The sequence below is a fragment of the Gekko japonicus genome, unplaced genomic scaffold (assembly GCF_001447785.1).
Source record: "Gekko japonicus isolate JY-2015 unplaced genomic scaffold, Gekko_japonicus_V1.1 scaffold320, whole genome shotgun sequence".
Taxonomy (NCBI): domain Eukaryota; kingdom Metazoa; phylum Chordata; class Lepidosauria; order Squamata; family Gekkonidae; genus Gekko; species Gekko japonicus.
Window position 1 is genome coordinate 220,142 of NW_015168660.1, and position 17,849 is coordinate 237,990.

The window sequence follows — 17,849 nt, forward strand, 5'->3', positions numbered from 1 at the left end:
CCCCCTGACATCACCGGAAGTGTGTCATAAGGCCACACATCCCGCCCCCAACGGTCCCGGCTGCCGCTGCCGGCCTTGCAGCTCCACTGCCGAGCCCCATGAGGGGCCCGACGGTGGACCTGCAAGGCCGGCGGGAGTGCAAGGAAGCCCTGCGAAGGCCCTCCCTGGCCCCAGGCAGGCAGGGGTGGGGAGAGGCAGGGAGGAAGCAACTTACCCTCCCTCTTCTCCTGCCTCCTCCTGGCTGAATGAGGGCCGGAAGTGGGGCAGCCGGAAGCAGGGGGCGGGGCTTCGTCATGTGCCCCCCCCCATACCTCACCCGGGGGAACTGCGATCCCCCGCGATCCCCCCCGAAATGACTTCTGGATCCAGTAGAGCCTTTTCCTCACCTTTCCTCTGCAGCAGCAGCCCAAAACGGCCCCCGAAATGCTGCTTGTGGTTCCTCCCTCCCCGGCCTCCATCCCTTCCCGGATGAGTTTGTAATAGTTCCCTTTCATTTTATTTTGGAGCTTAGGACAGAACTTGATTATGATGGTGTCCTTGTGGCTGCCATGGGCTATACCATCACCGTTTTGCAGTGATTTTCAAATGCTCTGAGGGCCTGATCTTGATCGGACCTGCACTGTGGGGCTCTTGTGGCCCCCCCCCGAGCCTTTTGAGGTGCCAAAAAAGCTGTGGGGGGTAAGCGCTGTGGCCCTTGATAAGCCCCCCCCCGGGGGGGGAGAACCTCATTGGTCCTAAAATACTAGAAAAAAGGCAAAATTGGGGGAGGCTTTTCTGATCACAGAAGGAAGGAAGCAACACGCCCCATACAGGTATAGGAAAGGAGCCCACTTCATGGGCCTTACCAGCAAAGGGTTTGTCCAGCTGAACCCAGTCCTTGAAGACAAAGTTGCAGTAATCCTTCCCGTGCCAGAACCGCGTTTCTCCAAGAAGCTCACCGACGCCCGTCTTTAAGCTGCGGATCGAGCCTTTATCTGCCCAGGCAAATAAAGACACGTCATTCTGATTCTGGGGGGATCTTCTTCCTAAGAATACTCTCAGCGCAGCATGGATGAAAGCTGTGATTCAACTGGCAGGAGGTTATTTATTTATTTAGACGGCCTGTCCACTAAAAGTTTCAGGTGAGCACCCATGCTGGTCTGCAGTAAAAGAGCCATATTCAAGTCCAGTAGCGCCGTAAAGACCAAGACATTCTCCAGGGTGTAAACCTGTGGGAGTCAACGCTCCCTCCATCAGATATCTGTCAAAGGGAGATATCTTGAAAGCTTATTTCCTGGAAATACTGTTGGTCTTTACGGTGATACTGGGCTCGAACCTTGCTTTATCCAGTGAAAGATGCACATGTTAAAAGCAGACCAAATAAATCCTATACATTTGTTTAAAAGTACAAAAAAACGAACCCTAAAAATACACAGGAATAAAAGCAACAAAGTACTCCAGCAACAAACATCGTCCCTCTCCAGACCAGTCTGAAGGCCTCCTAGTTTGGTGTGGAAGTCCTATAGGTCAAAACGAGCCTCACCTCCCTGGGGAAAGGTGGCAGGAGAAACTCTCCCACAGGTCCTAGCCAACTAGTGCTGGTTCTGACAAGAGAGCACCATTCTTGCATCTTAGAATCAAGAAACAAATGGGGAGCCCTGGTTAGCAAATCTCACCTCAGCCAAGCTCCTTAGGTACCCTCAGGTGAGTCGTCAACTCTCAGCCTCAACCTTACTGCCCCTAATATGGAGATGCTGACCCAGGGCTGTTAAAGGATAAGGTACGTGAAGCATCCTGCATACTCTTTAGGTGCCACATAAATGCTAATTTCTACTCCACTTAGAGACCAACAAGATTTTCGGGGTATGACCTTTCAACAGTCAAAGCTCCCTTCGTCAGATATTTTATTTGTTTCTTAGTTGAAATCCATAGCCTTGATCTGGATGGTCCAGGCTAGACTTCATCAGTTCTTGCAAGTTAGGCAGGGTCAGCCCTGGTTACTATTTGGATGGAGACCGCCAAAGAAGTCCAGGGTTGCCATGCAGAGGCAGGCGATGGCCAACCTCCTCTGAATGTCTCTTGCCTTGAAAACCAAATAGGGTCACCATAAGTTGGCTGTGGTGGCTCAAGTGGTTAAGACGCTGAACTGCAGGCTGTGGAAGGTCGGTAGTTCAGCAGTTCGAGACCCGAGTGTGCCGCATGACGGAGTGAGCTCCCGTCTCTAGTTCCAGCTCCTGCCAACCTAGCAGTTTGAAAGCAAGAAATTGCAAGTAGATAAATAGGGACCACTTCGGTGGGAAGGTAACAGCGTTCCGTGCGCCTTGGTGTTTAGTCATGCCGGCCACATGACCACGGCAACGTCTTCGGACAGCGCTGGCTCTTCGGCTTTGAAACGGAGATGAGCACCGCAACCCTAGAGTCGGATTCGAGTGGCTTTCGAGCAAGGGAACCTTTACCTTTACTTTAAGTTGGCTGCAAATTGATGGCACTTTTCACATGTAAACCCCAGAAGACATTTCAAGACTGGTTTATGCGTCAGAATTTGGATGGGAGGCCACCAAGGAGGTCTGTGGTTGAGAGGCAGGCAATAGCAGGCAATAGCAAAACACCTCTGTTCATCTGTGCCTTGAAAACCCTATGGGGTCACCGGGAGGTACTGCCCTCCACCACCACGTTGAAATCCACGCCAAGGCCCAGGAGAAAGTCACTCAGAAAGAAACCTGGCTTTTCCAGATCTTCTGACCTTAGGCAGTATTATGCTCACTGCCCAGCAAAAGGACAAGGAAGTCTCACTCACGTGACTCGCTGTCGACGCTGCTGACGCTGTCCGCGTGATGTAGGCCGTGTCGGTGGAGCTGCTTGAAGAAGCTGAACCGGGCAAATTTCCTGGTTTTCCCTACCCCTTTCATTCTTGACAAATCTGGCGGGTCGTCGCTATTTTCTTGCAAGGGTAGCTTTGGTGGGGACTGGGACTCGGGGCTGAGGGCTGGTGACTGAACCGGATCAGCTGAAGACTGAGGAGAGACAAGAAACTGCTAAAGGCCATACGGCTCAGTCGGGGTGGGGGTGGGGCGATGTGATGAAGGAGAAGAGCAGGTTTTTATACTCCTCTTTTCTTTACCTCAAGGAGAGCCAGTCTGGTGTAGTGGTTAGGTGTGCGGACTCTAATCTGGGAGAACCGGATTTGATTTCCCACTCCTCCACATGCAGCTGCTCACGTGACCTCAGGTCAGTTACAAGTTCTTTGAGAGCTGTTCTCTTAAGGGCAGTTCTCGAGAGAGCTCTCTCAGCCCCACCTACGTCACAGGCAATGTTCCCTCTAAGCTGAGTTAGTGTGAGCTAGCGCATGGTTTTTTAGCCTCCGGCTCACACATTTTTGTCTTAGCTCAGGAAGGACGGCTCCAGAGCAAACTAATTGATGGAGGAGCCAAATCGCTCGCTCACAACTGTAATGCCAGCAGCTCACAAAGTAGAATTTTTGCTTACAAGACTCCACAGCTTAGAGGGAGCATTGCTCACAGGGTGTCTGTTGTGGGGAGAGGAAGGGAAAGGAGATTGTAAGCTGCTTTGAGACTCCTTTGGGTAGTGAAGGACGTGGTATAAATCCAATCTCCTCCTTTTCCTCCTCCTCCTCCTCCTCCTCCTCCTCCTCCTTCAAAGCGGCTTAGAATCCCCTTCCCTTCCTCTCCCCACAACAGGCACCTTGCGAGGCAGGTGGAGCTGAGAGAGCTTTGAGAGAACTGTGACTGGCCCAAGGTCACCCAGCAGGCTTCAGGTGGAGGAGGTGTGGGGAATCAAACTCGGTTATCTAGATTCGACTCTGCCGCTCTTAACCACTACACCAAACTGGGTCTCTTGCAAGAAATGTGTGTTTTCTGAAAGCAAGAAGGAGAACCAAAAGGATTCTCGCCTCAAATACTTGCCGGCTGGCATTGAATGGAGGTGGCCATTGGATGAATCGGTGCTTCCGTGTGAGGGACAGAGACAGAGGCAGCTCAGGAGGGGGTGCTGCCTGAGGTGCACCGCCTGGCCACTGCTGCCCACCAGAAAGCAGCGCAAGCCAATCCTCCTTCCTCTCCTTGCCCCCCACCATGTCCTGAAGCACAGCGCAACAAGCCATGCGCAAACATCAGGGCTCCCCGTGGGAGTCTGGGAAGGCCTGCTGGGAACACACGGCCTGCTATGGCGTCTCAAGATGCCTCGGGGAATGAGCCTTAGATGCTCTGGGTCCCGAGGGGAAGAGGCAGGAGGAGGCAAAGTCAAGGAAACAGGCGACTGAGGGCTGTGGCTCACTGGAAGAGCCTCTGCTTTGCATGCAGAAGGTTCCTGTCGTGTTTTGTGGCCGGGGCAAAAGGCCCAGTGCCAGTTAAGTTGCAGAAAGGCCGCCGGTGTCTGGATTTGCCGGACAGTCCCAACTACAGACAGATTCCCAGGCAAGAGGGCATGGCACCAAGGTCAGGAATCAATGCAGGGTGAGTTCCAAGGCCCGGTTCAGAGGTCGTAGTGCAAAGAGTCAGGCTACAAGGCGAGTCCAAGAAGCACCGTCAGCTCCAGAACCAAGGTCATAGCACAAGGAGCCAGGATATAGAGCGAGTCCAAGAGGCACAGTCAGGTCCAGAATGAAGGCCAAAGAACAAGGAGTCAGGAAGCACAGCTGATCCAGGGAGTCACTGGGGAAAGCAGTGGAACAAATGTTGTTGCAAGCAAAGAGTGGGCGGTGACTGCGCAAGATTTATGGGACTGCTGCAGCCCCTCCCCATTCAGGGGCTTCTTGTCCTTTAAAAGGAGACAGCAGTTTCTCTAGGCGTGAGCACTCCCTGCAGCATTCTCTTCTGCCTTTGCCTCGTTTCCCTTCAGTGCTTCAGCAGCATCAGTGGGAAGATTCCTGGGAAGAGTCAGTGCTTGCCAAGGGCTCCAGCTGTAAATCTTGGGGAGTGCCCATACTTACCTGGGAGAGGGCCTGCATCTGCCGACAACCCAGGCATTTCCTCAGTCAACGGGCGGAGGCATGCCTCGCCTGCTTCTGAGTCATCGTCTGACTCACCATTGGCTTGGCAGTTTGGTGTAGGAGCACGGACTCCAATCTGGGAGAACCAGGTTTGATTCCCCACTCCTCCACATGTAGCGGCTGGTGTGACCTTGGGTCACTCACAAGTTCTTTCAGAGCTGTTCGCTCAGGAGCAGTCCTCAAAAGAGCTCTCTCAGCCCCACCTACCTCACAGGGTGTCTGTGGTGGGGAGGGGAAAGGGAAAGGAGATTGTAAGCCACCCTGAGACTCCTTCGGGTACTAAAGGGAGGGGTATAAATCCAGGGCTGGCCTGAGGTGTTTCTGTGCCCTAGGCGAGGCTAGCTTGTGGTGCCCGCGCCCCATCAGCACCCCCCTCCCCCCGCAACGAAAGCAGAACTGGCAGGGCTTTTGGTGGGGGCCGGGTGCAGTTTGGTGCCCTAGGGCCAGCCAGTCAAACTGCACCCACCTCCGCCAAAAACCCTGCATCTCCCAGACTGGGTGGCCGCCGCCTCTTACTCCCCGAGTCCGGCAATTCCGGGGGGAGGGGGCCCTGGATGGGGCACCGAACTGTGCCTCCCCCCCCCACGCCCTCCCCGCCGCCACCAGGAACACGTCCGCTGCCATCACGCAACTTTGCAAAAGTGTGTGTGGGGGGGATTTTCCCACACCCACCACCCTCCTCTGTGTTTTTGGCTCACGGGCGCCAGCCAGCCAGCAGCAGGGTGCGCTTACCTTTAGCCCTGCCTGGCGATGCCTGCAGCAGCTCCGAGGTGGAGGGCTGGCTGGCAGGGAGCGCCCCTGTGCTCAGGCGCTGGCAGAGTTTTAGAAAGTGCGGCGCCAGTGGCACCGCGGCCTCAACTTTGCACACGGGGGGAGGAGAGGATTGTGTGTATGGAGGAAGGGAAGGGAGGCTGCGAGAAGGTAGGTGGGCGAGGAGCTGGGCTGGGGCTCTCGCGCACCAGCAAGTAGCAGGGTGCGCTTACCTTTAGTCCTGCCTGGCGACACCTGCAGCAGCTCTGCCTGCCTCGGCTCCCCTGGCAGGTGGCGGCAAGCGTGGCCCCACCGCGGGATCTCCTCTCTATGCGCCCGGGGAGGCCAGGGGGGGAGGGGAACTTTGGTGCCCCCATCCAGGGCCCGCCACCCCATCCAGGGCCCAGCGCTCTAGGCCAATGCCTAGTTGGCCTAGCGGGTGAGCCGGCCCTGTATAAATCCAATCTCTTCTTCTTTATTGAACTGGAGAGACTGACTGAGCTGAGGGGTGAGCCATGACAGTTCCAGGTTCAACCCCCAGCATCTCCAGTTGAAAGTACCAGGTGGCAGGTGATGGGAAAGACCCACACCTGAGAACCTGAAGAGCCACTGCTGGTCTGAGCAGATTCAGTCTAAGGCAGCTTCATGTGTGTTCATGCATGAGGCGATAAAGGTGGTCAATATATGCCACCTGAGGCCACAGCCTAGGTGGCAACCCTAATTGGAGATAAGAACAAAATAACATAAGAGAAGCCAATGTTGGATCAGGCCTGTGGCCCATCTAGTCCAACACTCTGTCACACAGTGGCCAAAAATACCAGGTGCCATCAGGAGGTCCAGCAGTGGGGCCAGGATACTAGAAGCCCTCCCACTGTTGACCCCCCCCCCCCAAGCACCAAGAATACAGAGCATCACTTGCCCTAGACTATCTATACCTTGTGGCTAATAGCACTGATGGACCTCTGCTCCATATGCTTATCTAATTCCCTCTTGAAGCCGTCCATGCTTGTAGCCGCCCCCCCCTCCTGTGGCAGTGAATTCCATGTGTTAATCACTCTTTGGGTGAAGAAGTACTTCCTTTTATCTGTTCTAACCCAACTGCTCAGCAATTTGATCACTGCAAACACAGCAGATTTTTTAAAAAGACCATAGCAATTGCACAATTTGCAATGCCTGCATGTCCATGTGGAATAAAGTAGACAGTGTACAGGCAGTGTTTCTGTGAGATGCCAGCTGTATCTCAAGACTGCTGGAAGTCCTGCATGCCCATCAGAATTTTTTGCATGTGGTCCAACAGATGTATGAGCTGACCCTATTAGCTGGCCGTATATTGCTTTAAGAAAAGCCAGGAGATTTATTTACTAGGCAGGCTGGCTGCGGTCCACAAGGCAAAACTGGACAAAAAAATGGACCCGATTTTGGGAACAGCTCCTGTCAAGATTACATGGGAATCCTTTGCAACCAGCCTTAATTTTTGAAACAATTTGAGATCTACCTTCATGAACCTACATCTCATACATGTTCCAAGACCAACAGCTGTGACTGTTGACATCATACGTACAGCAAGGTTCGTCGAAGAGGAGGACTTTGTGGCGTTCATTCGTTTCGCGCTGCCGACGTCAGTCAGCCGGTGCTCGTCATCGTCCCACCTGCCGTACGCCAAGTCAATGCCTCCAACAAAAGCTACAGCCTGGTCGATGACCACCAGTTTCTCATGATGAGCCCACAAATAAACAGAAGATGATACGTGATCTGGGTGCCTCATCACCTATACAAAAACAGGGCGCCCAAGTTAAGTCAGACACAAAGCAGTTCAAGAAAAATACAAAACGACTTCAGAAGACGTTACTCTTCGTGTTTAGGTATAATACAAGTTTGCTCAAGACATTAGCTACAACGATCAATGGATTAAATGAACAATGGAGAATCAACAAGGTTCAGACAAAGGCGGGGAGCCGAGGTTCTGTAGTAGTTACAGTGTCGGGGCAGGACGTGGGAGACTGGGTTTCAAATTACTCAGTCATAAAACGAACCTATGTCATGGAGATCCATCAAGATGGGTAGCCATGTTTGTCTGTCTGCAGCAGTAGACAAAGAAGTGAGCAGTGACTAGAGATGTGAAGGCCCGGAAAAAAACCGGAAAAATTAGGGAAAAAACCCGTTTTTTTCCTGAAGCCTTTTTGTTTTTTTCTGAAAAATTGGAAAAATTGAAAAAAGAAAAGAAAAGAAAAAAATTGATTATGGAACGTTTTATTTTAACATGATGAATAAAATATTTTAAGACAAGGTGTTCAAATATTTTTCAAATCATTTCATATATATATATGTGGATGGTATCAGATTGATCTAATTTCTGTGCACTGAGGACAAGCAAGTCCTAGGTTACAAACTGAACTCTCCAATGCAAGAACAAGATGCATTTCTTCCTTTAGGAGGTGCAATTGTCAGAAGAAAATAAAAAAGTTTCAGTTTTGTTTTTGTATGTGGGTGGGTATTCTGTTTGTAATCATTGTTTGGATACACTATATTTTTAATATGCTAGTTGTGATAATTTCATGCCAAGTAAAAATGTCCATAGTCATATTTTATGTTCCTAAAGTAACAGAATGACTTTCAATCTAGAAAAGACAAAAGAAATGCTGTCGCATTTTTTCAATTTTTCCAAAAATTTCCGTTTTTTCCCGAAAAAAGGAAAAAAACTGGGTTTTTTTCCGAGCTTCAAAATTTCCAGAAATTTTACATCTCTAGCAGTGACTCATGAAAGCTCCTACCCTGCCACAGATTTTGTGAGTCTTTAAGGTGCTGCTGGAGTATTGCTCTTTTCTACTGCTACTGTCATGGGTGTGTTATGAAAATGAAATGGAGAAGAAGAATGATGTACGCTTCCCTGAGCTCCTTGGAGGAATGACGGAATAAAAATGTACTAGATAGGGAGACGGTTCCCTGTGGAAAAGATCCGAGCACGTTTCACATTATAGTTCTACAGACCCACACATTTAGCAGAGATCCGGGAGAGGTAACTCATCGCTCCAGTGAGCAACACGGGGAAAGGAAGGTTAGACAAGAGGGTCACATCAGAACCAGCATGTGAGAAGGAAACCCAATCCTCTTGCTGTCGTTGACCTTCCAGAAAGGTAACAGGACTATGTTGCAATGAAAGGGTTCAGGAAGGTGCTTTTCACAAAGAATGAGACTGTGGGCTAGATCGCTGTGTATAGTTATCTGGTTGTGGTATGTATTACTCTCCTCCCATCGCATTGTCCTCTTATGTAATACATTTTTCTGCATTGTTAATGTATCGTGTTCAGTACGTTTTGCTGTTACTGTATTCCTAGTCCAATTACTTTGGTTATTAAATGTCACATCCTATCGATTGCCTTGGTTTTACACTGTGTAATCCGCCTTGAGTCCTGGTGAGAAAGGTGGGCTATAAATAAATAAATTAAATTGCGTGAGCTTGTTTTCTGGAAAGGTGGGCTATAAATAAATAAATAAAGTTTTTTAAAAAATAAGTTCTGGGGTTGAGCCCTGACACCAAGAAAGCATATCTGAGCAGTATGCAGTGAGAAACCTCTTTCCTTTTGACAGGAAGAGCTGGAGGGGCATTAACAATTTTAAGGAAGGAGTGAGAATCTGGAACTTTAAACCTTGGCAAAAATACTAGATTTCTACACATGCTCAGAAGCACTGTTTGTTTCTAGTGTTCTGAAAAAGTGAGCAGTGACTCATGAAAGCTCCTACCCTGCCACAAATTTTGTTAGTCTTTAAGGCACGACTGGGCTTTTGCTCTTTTCCACTGCTACAGACAGACTGACATGGCTGCTTATCTTTTATCTACTTCACACATGTTGAGTCTTGGCAACAAAAAGCCAACCATTTCAACCTATTCTGCATCATTTCTGGCAGATTTAAAGCAGTACAAGATTAGCCACTTTGGGGAAAAAAAAATACCCCATCTCTTTGCAGACTTAGATGCGCGAGCACATGGATTCTGCCCCTTCTCCCCACGGCTGCTACTTCTTAATTTTGATCTTGGTACCTCTTTTGCTTATGACGTGAACGCCGATCTCGCTACACCAGAGAAACCGTAACGCCAGCAGCCCACAGCATAGTGTATCTCGTGCCAAAGAGAAATCAAGCCCCAAAGAGCATCGCTACCTTAATGTTGGGGTGCAAACGCATCAGCGTCCGCTTGCTGTACTCGCTGTTGATGCCGAGAGCCAGCTCCACCTCTTTGTAGAGCATCACAAAGATTTTCACTCCTTGTTGCTGTCAAGACAAAAATTGCATATATCTTGCAGAGTTTGTGTTCGTATGACTGCCACCACAGAACTCATGCTTGGTTAAGCATCTTCATGTTACATGCTCCCCACTTCCCCAAGTGGTGAGAGGTTCACAGGACTGACTCAGGAATTGTGAGCTCTGAAAGCCAGGTAAAGTCAAGGTGCTTTACATTTTCAGGCTCTCAGACAATATTTTGTGATCGGTTTCCTTTATAACAATGGCTGGGTTCAGTTGTCACACGAACCGTGGTTAATGTGATCATCTGAATGTGGGTAACTCCACTATCTATGATCAGGCAGGGCCTGTCGTGGTGGAATCTGAAATCATTATTGAAGAGGATTAGTCTTAACAATGTTTTTGCCTAACATAGGAATGTGGACATCACGGCTTGTTTCCCAGAACTGCTCTTGCAGGCTGGGATATCGGCCAAGTCTCAGTGGGGGGAGGCGGACAAATCAGCAACGACTTTGGAAATTACTCTTTCTCAAAGAGAACAGGGTCTAAATGATCACCTACAATCGAAAGCGTGGCTTCACAAATTAGTCGATGTTAAAATAAACGGTGGTTGAGCACTGCATCTCAAACAAGCTAAGGCAGGGGTCCTCAAACTGCGGCCCGCGGGCCACATGCGGCCTGCCGAAAACATTTATTTGGCGCGCTGGCCCTCAGGGGCGCCAAACTGCAGATATGTGCAGTGTGCATAGGAATTTGTTCATAGTTTCTTTTTAAACTATAGTCTGGCCCTCCAACGGTCTGAGGGACAGTGAACTGGCCCCCTGTTTAAAAAGTTTGAGGACCCCTGAGCTAAGGAGTCTAAGCACTTTAAGAAGGTCCCTTCCTGACTGCCGCCTACCATTCCATATTGGTAACAACGGGGTAAAGGGACAGCCCTATGAAGATTAAATCATGGCATCGCTGCGGATCGGTTCCGCTGGATGGGGACGAGCAACATCTACGGGACATTATCCTCCTCTAGCAAAGAACTGACATCGTTATGTAACATCTTGGGGATACCATCTTGTTTAACTGATAGATAGATTGGAATTACTGAGCACTTTACTGGCTGATGTGATTGTTTTATCCTGTTTTTATGTGTTGGCGCATGGTGTCCTGTTGTGAGCCGCCCTGAGCCCGCTTGTGGGGAGGGCGGGGGAGAAGTGCAATAATAAATAAAAAATAAAATAAAAATAAAGTATCTTCTCCTCTGTGGAACACAGAAAAGCTCTGCTGGATCGGACCAGTGATCCATCCAGTTCACCATCCTGTTTCACACAGCAGCCCATCGGTTGTCCTGGAGGACCAACAAACAGGACAAGAGGCCAATGTTTCATGTTGCCTCCTGGCACTTGCACGCAGAGGTTTCCTGCCTCTGCATATAGAGGTTCCCTTCAGTCACCATGGCTAGTAGTTATTAATGGACCTCTCTTCTACAAATCTAATTTCCTTTCAAAGCCATCTATGCCTGTGACCATCGCTACATCCACTGGCAATGAATTCCACAATTTCATGACTCACTGAGTAAATATGTATATTCCTAATGTCTGTCCTGAATCTGTTGGCCATCAGCTTCACTGGGTGCCCCTGAGTTCTCTTCTCCTCCATTTGCATAATTTAAATGTGTGTGTTTGTGTGTGTGCCTGGAAACCCTGGGTTGACTGATCTCCAGTTCAGGCCTAAAGAACAGGATAATATTCATTGGCAGAAGCCAGTTTTCCTACAGGAGACGAATTCATTTTGGCCTATAAGAGTTTTAAAATGCGCTTACAGTGCAAAGACCTTTCACGATCATGATGTACAGACTCATTTGGAAAAAAAACCTTTGCCACAAGCGTAATGATATGGCCTGAGTTACAGTGCAATAAAGCATGAACGCAGCCAAATAATATGCTCTGCTAATTAGATTCCTATCTCCTCGCAGAAGATCAATGCCTACCATTATCAACATAACGAGAATCCATTCTCGACATGGACATATACAATAAATCACCCTGCGGTGCGATGGAATCTTCATGAAAAGCCAGTTTATCCTTTCTGCGATTTGCCAGTTCTATCAACAACCATTTATTCCAAGTGAGCCCAAAGAAATCCAAAATAGAATACCCATAAGGAACAAAGGATGCCACTTAATAACCTTGATTTGGGGTGGTTTATTTAATCTGGAACAAGACGGTGCTTTATGAGAACTCTAATACTATAATGGCTGTGAAGAGCAAGCTATGAATCCGATAAATACTAATAAGGTATTTACGGGGTATTTTTCCGGCTCGGTTTGTATCGAGCGCACACCCCTAATTCAGACTCTGATTAATGGAGGAGCAGGGTACATGCCAACATGCCAACAGCGTAATGTGCCATAACATGACATGAAGCAGCAATAGTGCTGAACAGGCAAACAGACCAGTCATATATTGCAGAAGTTCTGAGCTATTTCACAGCCTTGATCATTTTAATCCAATAACCAGGGTAAAACATGCAACGATTTTCCTCTGTGGTATATGGATATCTATTAGTATTCTTCAATTGCACTATGGTTGTTGTTGTTCAGTCGCACAGTCGAGTCCGACTCTTCACGACCCCATGGACCAGCTCCCGCCAGGCCTTCTTGTCTTCCGCCATCCTCTGAAGTTTGCTCAATTTCATGTTTGTTGCATCTATGACACTGTCTAACCGTCTCATCCTTTGCCGTCCCCGTCTTCTTTGACCTTCAATCTTTCCCAGCATCAGGGTCTTCTCCAGTGAGTGCTCCCTTCTCATTTGGTGGCCAAAGTATTTGAGCTTCAGTTTCATTATCTGGCCTTCCAGGGAACAGTCAGGGTTGATTTCTTTTAGGATTGACTGATTTGATCTTTTTGCAGTCCAAGGGACTCTCAAGAGCCTTCTCCAGCACCATAGTTCAAAAGAATCTACACAATTGGCTATCTGGACTAGGGTTGCCAAGCCCAGGGTTGCAGTCACACGTGCCAAATAAAATGGGGGGGGGGGAGCGAGGCTATTTCCTCAGGAGGAATTTGACCCGCACTTGCACGATCACACCTCTCTTTGAAGCTGCGGGTGCAGTCCGTCAGTGTGTGATCAGACGCAACCGCGGGTGAGTCGGGGGGGGTGGTGGTTCTGTTTTTTCCTCGTGTGCTTAACCAAGGGATCGATGCATCGCACCTCGGCACCAAGGGCTCTCTATGGAGTTTGTGATGATGCGCATACTGCGAAGGGGGGAAAAAACAATGGCATGGAGTCGGGATGGCCTGATCAGACCATCCCAATGCCATGAGATCGCGCTGGGGCAATCAGACACGGGAAAGTCCATCTGTGGCCGTTTACTACCGGAGTTTCCCTGGTGTCTTTTAACTCCGCTTCTGCAGCGGAGCAGAACAAGTTGCCGACGGCAGCGGGGTGCTTCCCAGATGTTGTCTGATCACGCTCTTTAAATCTGCCCAGCGTTCGCGCCTAGGTCGGGTCTAATTGTGCGTGTGATATGTACATATTCCAGTAAACTCAGTTCTCCGTTATTTAAACAAACAAACAAACAAAAGAAGCTTCTTAGCCTTACTTAAGACCAGCCCGAACACAGATCACTATTACCTGCCTTCATTTTTGTATTTTTGCACTGAAGAGTCCTGTGTGACTCAAAAAGCTCCCTTCCACCAATTGTGAACATTCATGGCTCCAGCGCCAGTTGCCAACATCGTCGGATAATAAATAAACCCAGCACCAGAAAGCATCTGTTCCCCCAGGAAGCTTCCTGCAGCTTACCGCTTTCCGCCTCAGAATGCAGTCCAGCCTCCACCGGTTCCCTTCCACCACGGGCCGCTTCATGAATATTTCTGGGCTCAGCCTACAAAAACAAGTTTGTCACATTAAAATCTGTTTTAAAAGCTCAAATTGGCATTTTGTTAAAATCTAGCACGTCCCAGAGCTCAGCTGGAAAACCTGAACAGCAAAGAACAGAGAGTGGAATTCGCTGCCAGAGGATGTAGTGATGGCCACAGGAATAAACAGCTTTAAAGGGGGATGAGATAGATTCATGGAGGGTAGGTCTATCAGTGGCTACTGGCCATGGTGACTGAGGGGGACCTCCACATTCAGAGGCACTGACCCTCTGAATCTCAGAGCAACATCAAGGGAACAGAGCAACATCAAGGGAACAGAGCAACATCAAGGGAACAGAGCAACATCAAGGGAACAGAGCAACATCAAGGGAACAGAGCAACATCAAGGGAACAGAGCAACATCAAGGGAACAGAGCAACATCAAGGGAACAGAGCAACATCAAGGGAACAGAGCAACATCAAGGGAACAGAGCAACATCAAGGGAACAGAGCAACATCAAGGGAACAGAGCAACATCAAGGGAACAGAGCAACATCAAGGGAACAGAGCAACATCAAGGGAACAGAGCAACATCAAGGGAACAGAGCAACATCAAGGGAACAGAGCAACATCAAGGGAACAGAGCAACATCAAGGGAACAGAGCAACATCAAGGGAACAGAGCAACATCAAGGGAACAGAGCAACATCAAGGGAACAGAGCAACATCAAGGGAACAGAGCAACATCAAGGGAACAGAGCAACATCAAGGGAACAGAGCAACATCAAGGGAACAGAGCAACATCAAGGGAACAGAGCAACATCAAGGGAAGGCCTCAGACTCTATGCTCTGTTGTTGGCCCTCCAGAGGAACTGGTTGGCTACTGTGTGAGACAGGATGCTGGACTAGATGGACCACTGGTCTGATCCAGCAGGGCTGTTCTTATGAAGAAGAGGAAGAAGAGATTGGATTCATACCCCGCCCTTCACTCGGAGTCTCAGAGCGGCTTACAAACTCCTTTCCCTTCCCCTCCCCACAACAGACACCCTGTGAGGTAGGTGGGGCTGAGGGATTTATTCATTTGTGTTAAGAGATTTTATTTTTATACTGGCTTCTAAACTGTGAGCCTATGTTGGCTTGATTCTCCCTAACCCCCCCCCCCCACTATAAACCCGTTCTTTGATCTGCTGACGGCTAAGCAACCTTATCTCAGTCAAGGGTCTGTTTCATCCCTATCTCCCATGAAATATGTGTAGAGGGTATGTTTTCTTTTTTTACCTAGGAAGAATGCAAGATGTACCTAAAGGAGGGTAAAAGTGAATGATGTTTAAGGACCGGGATTGGTTAACTTTCTTTTGGAATTCTAGACCCTGACCTTTTGTCTGTTTTATCCTATAAAAGAAGAACTTTGAATCTTGTTCAGAATGCCAGCTTGTTAGCGAGGCCTGTTCACTCTGACTAGCTTGCGTCAGCACGATCATTCTGATAAAAACTGAATGCTTTGCCAGTCAACATAAGAACATAAGAGACGCCAATGTTGGATCAGGCCAAAGGCCCATCCAGTCCAACACTCTGTCACACAGTGGCCAAAAATACCAGGTTGCCATCAGAAGTTAAAAGTGGTTGTGTCAGCCTTTTTGGCCAATTCCCTATCTATACAAATGTTGAACTCAAGAACATTATGATCACTGTTCCCAAGCGGTGCAATCACTTTTGCATCTCTCACCAGGTCTTGAGTGTTACTTAGGACCAAATCAAGGATCGCCTCTCCCCTGGTAGGTTCCGTGACCATCTGCTCCATAGCACAGTCATTTGGAGTGTCTAGAAACCCCATCTCTTTTTCTCGACTAAAAAGTCTAAAGCCTTGAGTGACTATTTTCTCTTTCCAATAGACTTGGGGGGGGGGCAGTACTAGCAAAGCTCCCCTAACATTTTGCTTCATTTACAACCCACTTTTCTGTCCATTGAGAACCCAAAGCAACTTACATCATTCTCCTCACCTCCATTTCATCTTCAATACAACCCTGTAAGGCAGGTTAGGCTGAGAATGTGACTGGCCCAAGGTCACCCAGCGAGCTTCCATGGCGAGCAGGGATTTGGACCTGGGTCTCCTACATCCGAGTCTGACTCTCTAACCTCCACAACCCTTTGGGATCGACTGCTGCACTTTGCTTCATCCTTTTTTGTAAAAGGGTGCTCAATATGTGCGACAGCTCAGTGCAGGGAGAAATTTAAGATGCAAAGAGGGAAATTTAAACTCACCACTCTCAAGGCAAAGTCTCTCAAGGGTGGGATGTCAAGTGGAAATCTTGAGTCAAAGCTCGGATGACTCACGAGGAGGAAGGTGGGAGGGTGTCTCTGTTAAGCTGGCAAGAGGGTTGTCTAGACATTGCTTTGAGACTAGCTGGTTTCTGCTCCCATGTGATTTCCTTCTTTGCAGGCTAATCCATAGTGGCCAAGATACAGGCGGGAGGAGTTGTGTTCCTTGATGTCAATGATGCCACAGACACTGTCCAATACATGCCCATCAATGCTTATGCTAATCAGCACATCAAATAAATTGCCAACAGTCCTGGCATTTCTTAAAGAGAGAAGCACTTTCTTGAAGGAACATGCCTGGATCCCTACCCAATAAATAGCTGTGCATACCGGGCACTGTTAACCTGGAAAGGCTGTTGGAAAGACAAGAGGATCCACAGCAAATCCTAATTTTCACATGGGCAGACCTCAGCCTTGCATGGCCTACTGAAAATGTCCATGGTCCTCACCACAAAAACTGACAAAGCAAGAGGGCTTGCTCAGGAGATCCGAACAGTAAGAGGCATAGTTTGTATTCCATGATGCAATCTTGCTTAAACACATAAAGAGGACTTCGTAGAAGGGCCATCAAATCTAGCATACTTTGCAAGAATCCCACCAACTAGCTCATGCTATAAGGTCCACACTCCACAGTCTACCCTGGCCTAGTCAACCAACGCTTACAAAAAAACAGCACATCGGTTTTAAACATAGCTATTGGGTGTTAAAACAAACAAACCAAGCGGGTCCCCTTGGAATGATTTATTTTCTGAATGTACTTTCTATTCATTGCTTTTAACAATGCTATAGTCTATGCAGCAGCCAACATCTGTGACTGAGTCAACCGTCCATTGTTTGTAAAGACAGCCCAGTGAGTAATCTGTCACCCTATTTTGGGAGACCGAGTCCTGAGGAGGAGCAGAAGCTGCTATAAACCAAAAGCACAGGGCAGAACATCTGGATGAATCAATCGGGGATTGCTGCTATCCCAGGATTTGATATTTTTTAAAAAATCTGGGTTTCTGCACACGGCCATTCCCAACATTCTCCCTTTCATTTTCAATCTTGAAGGTTGATGGGTTAGATCCAGACTAAGCTCATAGACAGGATGGCATAATTTCCACCAGAGCCCCAATTTGCCTCTTCTGCAGCTCGGGGGGGTGGGTGTACCATGCCCCACAGAAGCAGCACTGTAGGCAGTTCTGTGGGCTGCAATTGGGGGGGGAGGGGGGGGGGGGGTTAGGCAGGAAAGTTCTGTTCCCCTGGCAGAAGTGCCTTGGGTGAGCGGAAAACAAAGCCTTGGATCCAACCCCAAGATTCCACATCACTTTGAACATCACACTGAGAAAGAAGAGGCTGGATTTGTGCAGACAGTTCTGTTCTCTGTGGGTTTGACTGTCTATAGAAGGACCCAAGTAAACAGACAAAACCATACTAAGGAATTGGGGGAGGGACATGGACTGTGGGTGCACTGCAGTGTGCACTGTTTTGTAATCTGAATCTGAATCGTGGTACACTCTGAAATGCTCTCCTAAGCAGAGTTGCATGCCTCCCAATCCATTGAAGTAGGGACGGGTTGGCCATGAAGGGAAAAGTCCCGGTGGGCTGACGGCCTGAAAAACAAACCTTGCTGGGGCTACCCCAACCCTGCCCTCCCCACCAGGGCAATCCCAGCACAAAGGGACTGGTGTGGTCTGACACTGCTGGGGGTTGGAGGTGCAGGGA

General features: G+C 48.7%; 1 protein-coding gene across 1 annotated transcript in view; it reads right to left on the reverse strand.

Annotated features, from left to right (window-relative positions):
• The window catches only part of PLD1 (phospholipase D1), a 183,561-nt gene that overhangs the window by 57,346 nt on the left and 108,366 nt on the right, over positions 1–17,849 (reverse strand). The window contains exons 12-16 of the mRNA XM_015415255.1: positions 13,772–13,853; positions 9,896–10,006; positions 7,299–7,505; positions 2,777–2,993; positions 824–974 (exon numbers count right to left, since the gene is read on the reverse strand). Coding sequence (XP_015270741.1) covers positions 824–974; positions 2,777–2,993; positions 7,299–7,505; positions 9,896–10,006; positions 13,772–13,853 — 768 coding nt within the window. The remainder of the gene's footprint in view (positions 1–823; positions 975–2,776; positions 2,994–7,298; positions 7,506–9,895; positions 10,007–13,771; positions 13,854–17,849) is intronic.